This window comes from Kogia breviceps, chromosome 17, assembly GCF_026419965.1.
Source record: "Kogia breviceps isolate mKogBre1 chromosome 17, mKogBre1 haplotype 1, whole genome shotgun sequence".
Taxonomy (NCBI): domain Eukaryota; kingdom Metazoa; phylum Chordata; class Mammalia; order Artiodactyla; family Physeteridae; genus Kogia; species Kogia breviceps.
The window spans coordinates 1,442,436-1,455,755 of NC_081326.1; the positions used below are offsets into that span (position 1 = coordinate 1,442,436).

At 40.8% G+C, this 13,320-nt stretch overlaps 1 protein-coding gene across 7 annotated transcripts in view; it reads left to right on the plus strand.

Moving 5' to 3' along the window:
* Positions 1-13,320, plus strand: part of SNTG1 (syntrophin gamma 1) — a 316,811-nt gene that overhangs the window by 175,805 nt on the left and 127,686 nt on the right. For all 7 annotated transcript variants that reach the window (XM_067017514.1, XM_067017517.1, XM_067017513.1 and 4 more), the window contains one exon: positions 3,218-3,274. In XM_067017514.1, the coding sequence (XP_066873615.1) occupies positions 3,218-3,274 (57 nt within the window). The remainder of the gene's footprint in view (positions 1-3,217; positions 3,275-13,320) is intronic.

A 13,320-nucleotide genomic window follows, 5' to 3' on the forward strand; every position in this document is an offset into this window, starting at 1 on the left:
CATTCTCTGTAACTGCATCTTTATTCCTGCCCTGCCACTAGGTTCATCAGAACCGGGTTTTTTTTTAGACTCCATATGTATGTGTTAGCATACGGTATTTGTTTTTCTCTTTCCTACTTACTTCACTCTGTATGACAGGCTCTCAGTCCATCCACCTCACTACAGATAACTCAATTTCATTTCAATTTAGGGCTGAGTACTATTCCACTGTATATATAAGGGCACATAGTATTTAGATTTTTGGTAACTAGAAGCTACCGTTTTATTCTTATTCCTTTGTGAGGTTTAGTTGCTCTTCCTGAACTGTCGAAAAGAGCTCATGACTTTTACTCTCTCCTTTCCTATGCATCTTCTTGGTTCCCGGCACACAGCATCGGTACAGTTCTTCCTTGCAATCTCTCTAGTTTCTGCCTTATTCTCACCAGTCCCTCTTCTTTTTCACCGTGTGTCTCAAAAATGTCCATTCCTGGGATATATAAGAGCAATGTGTTCTGTTTGGTAACAGGTGTATGTTGGCTCCCACGTGGTTCAGACGGTAAACCCAGAGAGTATGTGTCAAATATAACATCGCGGGGGGGCGGGGGGCCAGGGGAGGAATAATTATGTTTTTATATAACGCAAGTTAGGCACTTCAACGTGTTGTCCGTAACGTGAATGAACTTGGCTGTGTGGCACAACTGCATACAGGCCGCCGCTGCTCCTGGGCTCCATGCTTTCATTTCGTAAGGAACAGGAAGAATAAACGAAGGCTCGTGGTAGATACGAGTGTGTGGGAGCACGTCTCAATTGTGTGTTTTAAGCAATAAAATAACCAATTATGCTTGGTTTCCCAAAGATGGTGCCTTGTTGCTAGGCAACATCTTTATGAAACTCACACTGTGTTAACTAAATACAGCTCCCGAGCAGCTTCCAGATACCCTCTGATTTATGAGGTGAGCAGCTGAAACAATTCATTAACATCCCTTTCTTTCCTCTGATTTTGGGGGCAGGAGGGAGACCCCAACGTGAGCGGGTGGGGAGGGGCTGGAGGGCACAGCTGACACAACAGACAGACGACCAGGAGGGTGTCAGCAGGTGCCATCTGAACGAGGGTGTGCCTTTCCATGCCTCCTGCTACCTGCAGGCACCAATTTTAAATTTTGGTTTTAAAACACGAAGTAATTCGTCCTGCCCATCTCTCCCCACTTCCCTACGGGTCAGCTAATGAAGCAGGAGCGTCTAGAGGTGCTGTCTGCGTTTGCAAGAGCGTGCGTGTGTACCCGTGTGTTTAAAAAACATCAAAACAAGTGCTGCTTCTGAGCTTCTCCACAGGTTCTGCTGACCCTTTACTCAAACTCTTCTCTGCATCAGCAGTTTTGCATCCAATTTGGAACATGTGCTAAATATTCTCCACCAAAGACTGGAAGGCAGTCTTGTACAGAATGAAGACAGGCGCCGCATAGACCTTTAATAACCCGCCTGCTTGTCCTTCCTTCCGAGAAAAGCAGGGCTTCAGCACAGACCCTGCAGCTCAGGAGAGTTTACTCACCAAACTGCCCTCGTAGCTAATGATTGCTGTGGAAGATGTTCTAGAAACTTGAGGGGATACCATTGACTATTAAAAATGCATTTGCTTTGACAGATTGAAATCTTTATTTTCAGACAGTTGATGTGGGTTTTCTGAGCTAACTGTACCCTTGGTTTTGATACTATTTTAAGGAATCAAGTACTTATTCCTTACAGAAAAGAATGAGGGCTTCCCTGGTGGCGCAGAGGTTGAGAGTCCGCCTGCCGATGCAGGGGACGCGGGTTCGTGCCCCGGTCCGGGAAGATCCCACGTGCCGCGGAGCGGCTGGGCCCGTGAGCCGTGGCCGCTGAGCCTGCGCGTCCGGAGCCTGTGCTCTGCAATGGGAGAGGCCACAGTGGTGAGAGGCCCGCGTACTGAAAAAAAAAAAAGAAAAAAAAAGAAAATAGCTGTGCCGTCTAAGAACTTTAGTTTAGTTTGATATATGCAGTGGGAAAGCAGCTTGCCTGTCTGTTTGGTAAGACTGAAGACGACCATTTAATCACCTTATCCCTCTGAGTCTCCCAGTATTTGAACTCCTCTGTGATATAGCTATTGGAATATGATGTGGATAAATATTAATTGGATATCTCAGTGTTCAGAGTAACTTTCTTTCTTCAGAAAGAATTCTATATAAAGATATATAAGAAATAATTTTATTAAATGTATTTTTCCATTGTACTTAAAATGATAAAATCCGTTTAGAATGCAGGTTTTAAACTACCGCAGGTGGAATACCTCAGGTGACTATCAAGTACGGGGGCAGATAATGTAGCCAAATAAACTGAGCCTTTGTGGAGACACAGGGACCAGAAAACAAATATCTATTCCAGGTAGGGGAGAAGGGTGGAGTCTAAACCTTTCTAGGTAGGGGAAGGTTTAAGAAGATGAGAAGGTTATCAATAAATGGAGAAGGTTATCAATAAAAGCGCTCAGCCCTTCAGCATATGCCAGGAGATATGCATCATGTAGAGATGATCGCCATAAAACAGTAATATTGATTTTTTAATTGGAAGCTAAAGGATTTGTCCAAATGCGGCTCTTTGCGATTTTTAAGTTTCATATGCCAGTGGTTGAATGATTGGTTCCATCGTGGAAGGCAGAAGAGAACTGCTTTTGAAAACTGATAATTTTATTATAATTATCAGTTAACCGTGAAATGCATTCTTCTTTCCAACAAGCAATTATTGTGAACCCGGCTTATTTAGAGTTCCAACCCCAGACGTACACATGGACCAGTTATGTGCCCAAGCATGGCAGTCTCCGAGCCCGGCACTCGCGTCTCTGCAGTGATGGAGATATGACCTTGGTTGGCAAGGATAATATTTACCATGTGACGCTGAATTATTTTTCAACAACAAGAATCCATAATGTGAGAATGAGAAGAGGTTTTAAAGTTCAGATTCCAAACTGTGTCCAAAAAATCACTGAAAGAAGTTAACTTGAGAATTTAGCAGTTTAATAAACTGCAGTCAGTCCCTTTTATCTTGACAGATAAATTGTTAGCCTTCGGTTTAAAAATTCCAAAATACTCCATTTATTGCAAGGTTTGGGGCCTTTATGCTGTCACAAAATGTCCTTGTTTTGAGGAGCAAGCACAGAGCGCAGAGGAGGGAAGTGGTGTGCAGGTGTAGTAGCGGGCAACGCTAACCACTTTTCAAATCTGTCTTTCAGGAAAGAACGGTGACCATCAGAAGACAAACTGTAGGAGGATTTGGATTAAGCATAAAGGTAGCCCGTCTCTCCTGTCTATCCTTACAAAGTCCGTGTCGTCACGCCCGCGTTTCTGTGAACTGTAACTTTCTGCGGATGGATAAGTAGACGAGAATGGCTCTAGCAAACTCCCCAGTATTTGGACTGAGATGAAATTAAGCAGGCTCTCAAAATCCTGGCCACCTTTTGGTTAAGAGATTTTAGAAAAGTATTTGGGAAATTTACCTTACCTGGAATTGAATATAACTCATTAATTTTCTTTATCTGGTTTCATCTAAAATATCAAATATGGTCTTGCGGTGTGCATATCTTTTAACCAGCCCGAGCGGGAAATACTGGTCTGTCGATGAAAGGAGCCGAACACGTTTTAGGTTCATATAAGGTCTGATAGTAAGTAAAGTATTAGTTCTGTTCTAGTCATCTTTTTCTTTTGTCCAGTTTTCTTTTTTTATTTGAGAAGTCAGTAAAATCTCATGTTCCAGTGCCAAGTATATAGGATAGATTTAAAGTTTTAGCACCTCAATTCTTTTAAAAATGGACCATATCTGTTCTTTTCTAGTTATTATTACATTTCAAAGGGCTTTTCTTTCTGTATGTCACTGACTATTAAAGATGTACCACACTTGCAATGTATCATCCATGAAACAAAATATAAATTTTAAAAAAGGACAGAAAGTTATATAAATATTGAAAAAATTAACTCAATGATTTTAAATGCCCTTTAGAAACCTATATCTCTGCAGAGATCAATGAAATTTAACTTTATCTTGGTTGTTGGGTTAGGCATTTTGCCTGTGTAAGGTGAAAATCATACATCTCAGGTGTACATTTCATGACATTTTAACACAGCTTGAGGTACATACGCTTGGAAAGTGGAACTCTAAATTTGGTGACTATCATCTCTAGTTGACGTTATGAAAATGGTTCAGAAAACTGACCAGTATGGACTAGCATGGCCTTTGTCAAGTGATGAGAGCATTACTATAGAAAACGTTAGTTTTAAGGTTTGCTTTTTTTTTTTTCCTTTGCGGTACGCGGGCCTCTCACTGTCGTGGCCTCTCCCGTTGCGGAGCACAGGCTCCGGACGCGCAGGCTCAGCGGCCACGGCTCACGGGCCCAGCCGCTCCGCGGCACGTGGGATCCTCCCGGACCGGGGCTCGAACCCGCGTCCCCCGCATCAGCGGGCGGACTCCCAACCACTGCGCCACCAGGGAAGCCCTAAGGTTTATTTTTTTACTTTCACTCTATCTGTCATCAACTAAGGCCAAGGAGATATGTAGGACAAAGTATAGGATGTGGAAATGATGTTGTGGGAATAAACCAAGAAACAAGTTTTGTTGTTTTTGTTTTTTTCCATATTTATTGAGATTGCCATGAAGGATTTAAAGGTACCACTGAAGATAGTAAATGTTCATGAAGAGAGAACAGGAGCTGAGTGTGAATAAAATCCATTCACGAGAGCTGCTTTCATTTGACATGAGCCCCGTCTCTATTTCTGGAAGTGGAGCTGTATGAATTGTGTGCAGGATGGAAATGTTCTTTTCTTTCTGTTCTATTTCCATTTAGAGTGAAACTTAATAATACAGTGTTACTTATTTTTACTGAAATACCACATTTTAACCTAGACAGTTTTTAAACATTAAGAATTTTGCCAAATAAATCATTTCTGTTTAACATTTACGTTATTTCAACCCAAACAAAACCCTCATACATGTAATAAATAGAGTTATTTTTTTAAATCAAATAAGTGTATATTTTCCATTCAAAATACTGGCCACAGAAGTAATATTTGAATTGTGATGGGTGCCATATATTAAGAGGTTTGACAAAAAACGAAATTATTTTATAATTCTTATGACACACAAACCAACCAGAAATAAAAACGATATTTTTATTTAGAATATTATCCATTCAGCCTGAAGACTTTCCATTTTAGGGTTTTCCATTTTAGGTTTCTCACTACTTACCTCTGACTTTTGCTTTTCTACTTTTAAACTATCTTTCATTCCGTTAACGTATTTTAACATGTGATTATTTGTTTGTCATTCATTTATTTATTTTAAATAGCAATATTTTATACAAATCCTTTTTCCCTTTACCCTGTCATATGTAAATTGGATGAACTGTGTTTATCCATTTGCACTATTTTCTTTAGATCTGAGAATTAAAATATACATAAGCAACGGTTTAAGAAAGTATTCTAGCCTAAATGCGAAATTCATATTTTGATGCTGACCATTTACTTATCTATCGATTTAGCAAATCTAGTGACTGGCCCGGGGGTGCAGTGAGGTGGGATCTAGAGACATGGCGTATGCACACACGTCCGCCTGGTCCCGCCTGTGTCTCTAAGTCACAGAGCATCCCCAGCCCCGTCCAGGACCTCAGCAAAGAACAGAGAGGAACTCCGGCCCTCCCTGCTGGCCTCACACGTGGCCACGAGCGGCTTCTGGGGTTTGTGCAGCGTCCTCACTTCTTTCTCAGTCTTCCAGGAATCCTTCCCTTTTACACCGTTTTCAGTGTCGTGCTGCTTTTTAGAGCCATTCCAACATCTGCTGTCACTTTGCATCTTTTCTGACAATTGTCTGGCATGCTTCGTGGCTGTTACCATTACTCAGTCTCCCTTGATTCAAACGTCCCTCAGAATTCACAAATTTGGGTGTTTTTCCCCTTGTATTAGTTTTTGTTTGCGTCTCATTAAAATGCCAAGCTCTTCTAATTACATTTTTAGATTTCAAGAAAACATTCTCCGAAAGCTAGACGAAAGGATCCCTAAACTTTCCACTTATGATCGCCTATGTTTCTGTGTCCTCAGACTGAAGCTGCTCCTAGAAGCTCTCAGGCTCGTGCATCCACCTGGTTTATATCCTCGACTTCCCGGCAGGAATGCCCTCTTCACCTTGATCTGCACGTGGCCTCTGGTTCTGCTCTGGGTGCACCAGTATTCCTATTGCATTTTCTGCTCCGCTTGTCTGAACCATCCAGATGCTTACCATTTCTAAATTTAAATTAAGGGTCTCCACACGACACCCCCAGTAATCACCAAAGTTTCTCATCAAGGGATCTAATAGTCTTGCATTTTTGCACCATTCTTCTTGGAAGAATTACCATATAATCACCTTAAAGTAAGCTGCCATCTTGACTCTGTGAGACTTTAATTTTTCTTCTGTATCTCTTAAAATGCAATACCATCCATTTGCATCTTTTTAAATCATACCTCCGGTCATTGTCATTAAAAGAATTACCTTTTAGAGAAAGAGTGTTTTGAATATTATTACTAGAAAAATGTTTTCTGGAGTATTTGTCAAAAGACTCAGCTTTCCTTACCCAGACAATAAGTTACCCAGTCCGTCAGGGAAATGTTTGTGAACAAAGGTGATTTCTATCTGGAATCTTTAACTTTGCAGCAATCAAAGTGAAATTATAAGTATTATTACCATTAAAATCTTATCATTTATAAACAATAATTGCAAATATTTATTAACTGCTCCTGAAGTGCCAGATTCTGAGCTAAATACTTTATATTGTTTCCCTTGGTCTTTAGTATCCAGAAAGTGGATAACTGTTGTTAGAATACAATGAGATTAAGTATTAAGAGGTTAAGTAATTTACCTGTTTGTTGTAACTGGCAGAGCTGGGCCTCAACCCCCATCAAAGATGATGACATAGTCCTTATTCCCAATAAATATGCTCTATAGCTGTGAAACCTGCACTAAAGTTATCTCTACGCTCTCTATTTGGAAACACGAATAATGTTTCCTCTCTAAGTTATTCACATTCTGGTTTATTTAAAACTGAAACAAATGGATTGAAATGTCCAGCATCAAGCAAACGATTTCTTAATATCAAGGGTTGGGTATTAATTATATCATATTTTACCAGATAAACATATACGCCTTCATAGTAGTTGTCATAAATGTCTGTGTTTTCATTTATTAGTGATTTCAGGGCAAAAGTCTTTAAAGACCAAGTGTTGCTACAGAAGCACAGGCACAGGTGCATTCACTTCCTCATTCTGCCCTGTCCTCATTATTTGAGTCTGATTCTTCTGTTTCCCCCAAAGGTATGTACAGAGTACATCCCTTTGCACCACAGAAATAGGAGGGTAATAAGCAGGTAATAAAGCTTAGCTAGAAGAGTGTGCATTCGTTCCGAGAATCAGGTAAAACCACTGATGAATTATCATTTGAAGGATGATTTTTTTAACTTAAATAGCTTATTGAGATGTAATTCACATACCATACAATCTGCCCATTTAGAGTGTACAATTCAGTGTTTTTTTATTATATTCACAGATGTGTGCACCCATCACTACAATCAGTTGTAGAACACTTTCATCCACTGAGGAGAAAACCCCTACCGTCAGCATCCCCCTTCTATCCCCCGTCCCCCGGCTCAGGTCTGAGCAACGCGCACTCTGCTTTCTGCCTCTATAGAACTCCCTATTCTGGATTTCCGTATGAAGGCAGTCATAACTTACGTGCGAAAGCCGTTCGTTTTGCCAGAGCTAGACTAAGTGATTTTGGCAGATAAGCGTATGGCATTCAAGTGTATAAGGCATTCGTCCATGTTCTTGCCGATGATATTCCTTTAGGTGCCTCTCCCACACCTGCGGACTGGGCTTTAACCCTGAATGACTGTCTGTTATTGTCTGTTTGTAAGTATTTTCCATTCTCTGAATGGATATGTAATGTTGGGGGTCTGTGTATCCTTTTCTTTCCAAAGCCCAGAATATGATTGATTGATTGATTGTAATGAAAATATCGAATTGAAACGATTTATTTGGCAAGATTCCCAGCATTATAAAAACATTCTGGGTTTGATTTAGTGGAATTTCCGAGTTGTGCTGGCAAAATCGTTGGATAGAGTCATGCACAGAATGCTTTAGATGGGACTTTATATCCTTCTTCCTATCTAGCTATAAAGTTAACTATGATTTGTAGAAAGGCTGTCTCAAAACTGAATGGTGTGTGTTTTAACATGTTCTGGGATGCACGCTCTAGAATGTCACCTCACTTTTTCTAATCTCATTTTACCCTGGATCAGCAGACCTCAAGTAATTCATTTATTCTCTAAACCATGGCCTCAAGCCATACACCCTGGCGGGCCTCAGGATAGGTCAGGGGGAAGATGGTAAAGGAAACCTGCCCTGACGTCAGGCCCTTTACATTCTAGAGGGAAAGCAGACATTGACCAGAGTGTCATGTAGAGAAACGTAAACCCCAGCCATGATCCAGTGCTATAGAAGCAATCACTGCAGGTAAGGAGAAACTGAGGAAGGAGCCCTTTGGCTGAACTCCTGGATGTGGCTAGAGTTTATACGAGGTTAAAAGTAAAGGTAGGGCTTCCCTGGTGGCGCAGTGGTTGAGAATCCGCCTGCCGATGCAGGAGACACGGGTTCGTGCCCCGGTCCGGGAAGATCCCACGTGCCGCGGAGCGCCTGGGCCCGTGAGCCGTGGCCGCTGAGCCTGCGCGTCCGGAGCCTGTGCTCCGCAACGGGAGAGGCCACAACAGTGAGAGGCCCGCATACCGCAAAAAAAAAAAAAAAGTAAAGGTAAACAGCTCTCCAGGCAGAGGGGACCGTATACGTAGATGTCCTTTAGCTCAGAATGACAAGGGTCCAGGATAAAGCTTCAGGGGATGCTGAGGTCACATAACAGGGGATGCTAAGGACCTTGGCTTTTATTCTGCGTGTCACATGAAGCCTGTCACCTATCTTAAACAGGGTGAGTCACATTATTTGATTTCTGTCTGGAAAACTTTGAATATCCCCAGTTAGGTTCAGAACTAAATATAATTTACTTTAATAGAGCTGGACTGCTCTCACATTTTATTCAGTAAATGAAGGCACTGCAATACTACGTTCCAATTTTATCCCCTGAGTTTTGACTTAAAATTAGCTCTCTTAATCAATTAATGAAGTGATCTCCTTAAATTAGCTTAAAAATTCTCTCAGAGCTCCAAATGTCTGATTGAAGAAATAAAGTTAAAAAAAAAAAACACCTTTGGACTCAAACCATTCAAATTTCAGGAGAAATTTTACATATAAAAGGAAAATGTTGATAAAATAGGGGTTAGTTATATCTTCTTATTAAAAGATATCTAGACGTCTCGGGTGTTGAGGGAAGAATGGGATTGCTGAGTTGACCCACAGAAAATCGATATCTCTAGCCCAGCCCTGGGGAGAGGTTTCCCACTGTCCCACCGTGGTAACCTGCATTTAACATCTGAGCACTGAGAGAATCCTTAAATTCAGTAGTGCAAGGACAGAAAACGGTGAGAAGCAAAATCAGTTAAAGGAAAATGCTCTGATGACAGCCACCAACCTCGGGTGACATAAACAGAGTCTCACTCTCTCTGCCCCCAGATATCTGAACCGTAATATCTGGGTGAGTTCGTTTCTCTCTCTGTCACGGAAAACCTCATCAGTGCCTGATTTATATTAGCTAACCAGCACCTTAGTCTAAGAAATGGAGATGTATTCTTTTTTTTTTTTTTTTTTTTTGTGCTACGCGGGCCTCTCACTGCTGTGGCCTCTCCCGTTGCGGAGCACAGGCTCTGGACGCGCAGGCGCAGCGGCCACGGCTCACGGGCCCAGCCGCTCTGCGGCACGTGGGATCCTCCCGGACCGGGGCACGAACCCGTGTGCCCTGCATCGGCAGGCGGATTCTCAGCCACTGCGCCACCAGGGAAGCCCTGGAGATGTATTCTTAATGTTTTTTCCAGTTTCCACGGATCTCTAGAAACTGTCTGCAACCACATGCACATGCGATTTCATTGTTCACCTTCTTAGTTTCTCCTTAAGATCATGATCCTTTTAACGTGCTGTTGGATTCTGTTTGCTAGTATTTTGTTGAGGATTTTTGCATCTATGTTCATCAGTGATATTGGCCTGTAGTTTTCTTTCTTTGTGACGTCTTTGTCTGGTTTTGCTATCAGGGTGACAGTGACCTCGTAGAATGAGTTTTGGAGTGTTTCTCCCCCTGCTATATTTGGAAGAGTTTGAGAAGGATGGGTGTTAGCTCTTCTCTAAATGTTCCATAGAATTCGCCTGTGAAGTCACCTGGTCCTGGGCTTTTGTTTGTTGGAAGATTTTTAATCACAGTCTCAATTTCAGTGCTTGTGATTGGTCTGTTCATATTTTCTATTTCCTCCTGGTTCAGTCTCGGCACCTTGTGCATTTCTAAGAATTTGTCCATTTCTTCCAGGTTGTCCATTTTACTGGCATAGAGTTGTTTGTAGTAATCTCTCATGATCCTTTGTATTTCTGCAGTGTCAGTTGTTACTTCTCCTTTTTCATTTCTAATTCTATTGATTTGAGTCTTCTCCCTTTTTTTCTTGATGAGTCTGGCTAATGGTTTATCAATTTTGTTTATCTTTGCAAAGAACTAACTTTTAGTTTTATTGATCTTTGCAATTGTTTCCTTCCTTCATTTCTTTTTCATTTATTTCTGATCTGATCTTTATGATTCCTTTCCTTCTGCTAACTTTGGGTTATTTTGTTATTCTTTCTCTAATTGCTTTAGGTGTAAGGTTAGGTTGTTTATCTGAGATGTTTCTTGTTTCTTGAGGTAGGATTGTGTTGCTATAAACTTCCCTCTTAGAACTGCTTTTGCTGCATCCCACAGGTTTTGGGTCATCGTGTTTTCATTGTCATTTGTTTCTATGTATTTTTTGATTTTGTCTTTGATTTCATCAGTGATCTCTTGGTTATTTAGTAGTATATTGTTTAGCCTCTGTGTGTTTGTATTTTTTACTGTAATTGATATCTGGTCTCATAGTGTTGTGGTCTGAAAATATACTTGACATGATTTCAATTGTCTTAAATTTACCAAGGCTTGATTTGTGACCTGAGATATGACCTATCCTGGAGAATGTTCCATGAGGACTTGAGAAGAAAGTGTATTCTGGTTTTTTTTGCATAGAATGTCCTATAAATATCAATTAAGTCCACCTTATTTAATGTATCATTTAAAGCTTGTGTTTCCTTATTAATTTTCACTTTGGATGATCTGTCCATTGGTGAAAGTGGGGTGTTAAACTCCCCTACTATGACTGTGTTACTGTCGACTTCCCCTTTTATGGCTGTTAGCATCTGCCTTATGTATTGAGGTGCTCCTATGTTGGGTGCATAAATATTTACAATTGTTATATCTTCTTCTTGGATTGATCCCTTGATCATTATGTAGTGTCCTTTGTCTCTTGTAATAGTCTTTATTTTAAAATCTATTTTGTCTGATAGGAGAATTGCTACTCCAGCTTTCTTTTGATTTCCATTTACATGGAATATCTTTTTCCATCCCCTCACTTTCAGCCTGTATGTACCCCTAGGTCTGAAGTGGGTCTCTTGTAGACAGCACATATATGGTTCTTGTTTTTGTATCCATTCAGCCAATCTATGTCTTTTGATGGGAGCATTTAATCAATTTACATTTAAGGTAACTATCAATATGTATGTTCCTATTACCATCTTCTTAATTGTTTTGGGTTTGTTATTGTAGGTCTTTTCTTTCTCTTGTGTTTCCTGCCTAGAGAAGTTGCTATAGTGTTTGTTGTAAAGCTGATTTGGTGGTGCTGAATTGTCTTAGCTTTTGCTTGTCTGTAAAGTTTTTAATTTCTCCATCTAATCTGAATGAGATCCTTGCTGGGTAGAGTAATCTTGGTTGTAGTTTCTTCCCTTTCATCACTTTAAATATGTCCTGCCACTCCCTTCTGGCTTGCAGAGTTTCTGCTGAAAGATCAGCTATTAACCTTATGTGGATTCCCTTGTATGTTATTTGTTGTTTTTCCCTTGCTGCTTTTAATATTTTTTGTTTGTATTTAATTTTTGATAGTTTGATTAATATGTGTCTTGGTGTGTTTCTCCTTGGATTTATCCTGGATGTGACTCTCTGCACTTCCTGGACTTGATTGACTATTTCCTTTCCCATGTTAGGGAAGTTTTCAACTATAATCTCTTCAAATATTTTCTCAGTCCCTTTCTTTTTCTCTTCTTCTTCTGGGACCCCTATAATTCAAATGTTGGTGAGTTTAATGTTGTCCCAGAGGTCTCCGAGACTGTCCTCAGTTCTTTTCATTCTTTTTTCTTTATTCTTGTTTACAGTACAATTATTCCCACTATTTTATCTTCCAGGTCACTTATCCATTTTTCTGCCTCAGTTATTCTGCTATTGATTCCTTCTAGAGAATTTTAAATTTCATTTATTGTGTTGTTCATCATTGTTTGTTTGCTCTTTTGTTCTTCTAGGTCCTTGTTAAATGTTTTTTTGTATTTTCTCCATTCTATTTACAAGGTTTTGGATCATCTTCACTATCATTACTCTGAATTCTTTTTCAGGTAGACTGCCTATTTCCTCTTCCTTTGTTTGGTCTGGTGGGTATTTACCTTGCTCCTTCATCTGCTGTGTGTTTTTCTGTCTTCTCATTTTGCTTAATTTACTGAGTTTGGGGTCTCCTTTTCACAGGCTGCAGGTTCATAGTTCCCTTTGTTTTTGGTGTCTGCCCCCAGTGGCTAAGGCTGGTTCAGTGGGTTGTGTAGGCTCCTGGTGGAGGGGATTCATGCCTGTGTTTTGGTGGATGCGGCTGGATCTTGTCTTTCTGGTGGGCAGGACCACATCCGTGGTGTGTTTTGGGGTGTCTGTGACCTCATTATGATTTTAGGCAGTCTCTCTGCTAATGGGTGGGGTTGTGTTCCTGTCTTGCTGGTTGTTTGGCATGGGGTGTCCAGCACTGTAGCTTGCTGGTTGTTGAGTGGAGCTAGATCCTAGCATTGGGTTGGAGATCTCTGGGAGAGATTTTGCCATCTGATATTTTGTGGAGCTGGGAGGTCTCTGGTGGAACAGTGTCCTGAACTTGGCTCTCCCATCTCAGAGGCACAGGTCTGAGACCTGGCCGTACCACCAAGACCCTGTCAGCCACACGGCTCAGAAGAAAAGGGAGAAAGAAAAGAAAGAAAGAGAGAAAGAGAGAAAGAGAAAGAGGGAGGGAGGGAGGAGGAGGAAGGAAGGAAGGAAGAGAGAGAAAGGAAAAAATAAAGTAAAAAGAAAGTTATTAAAATAATTTTT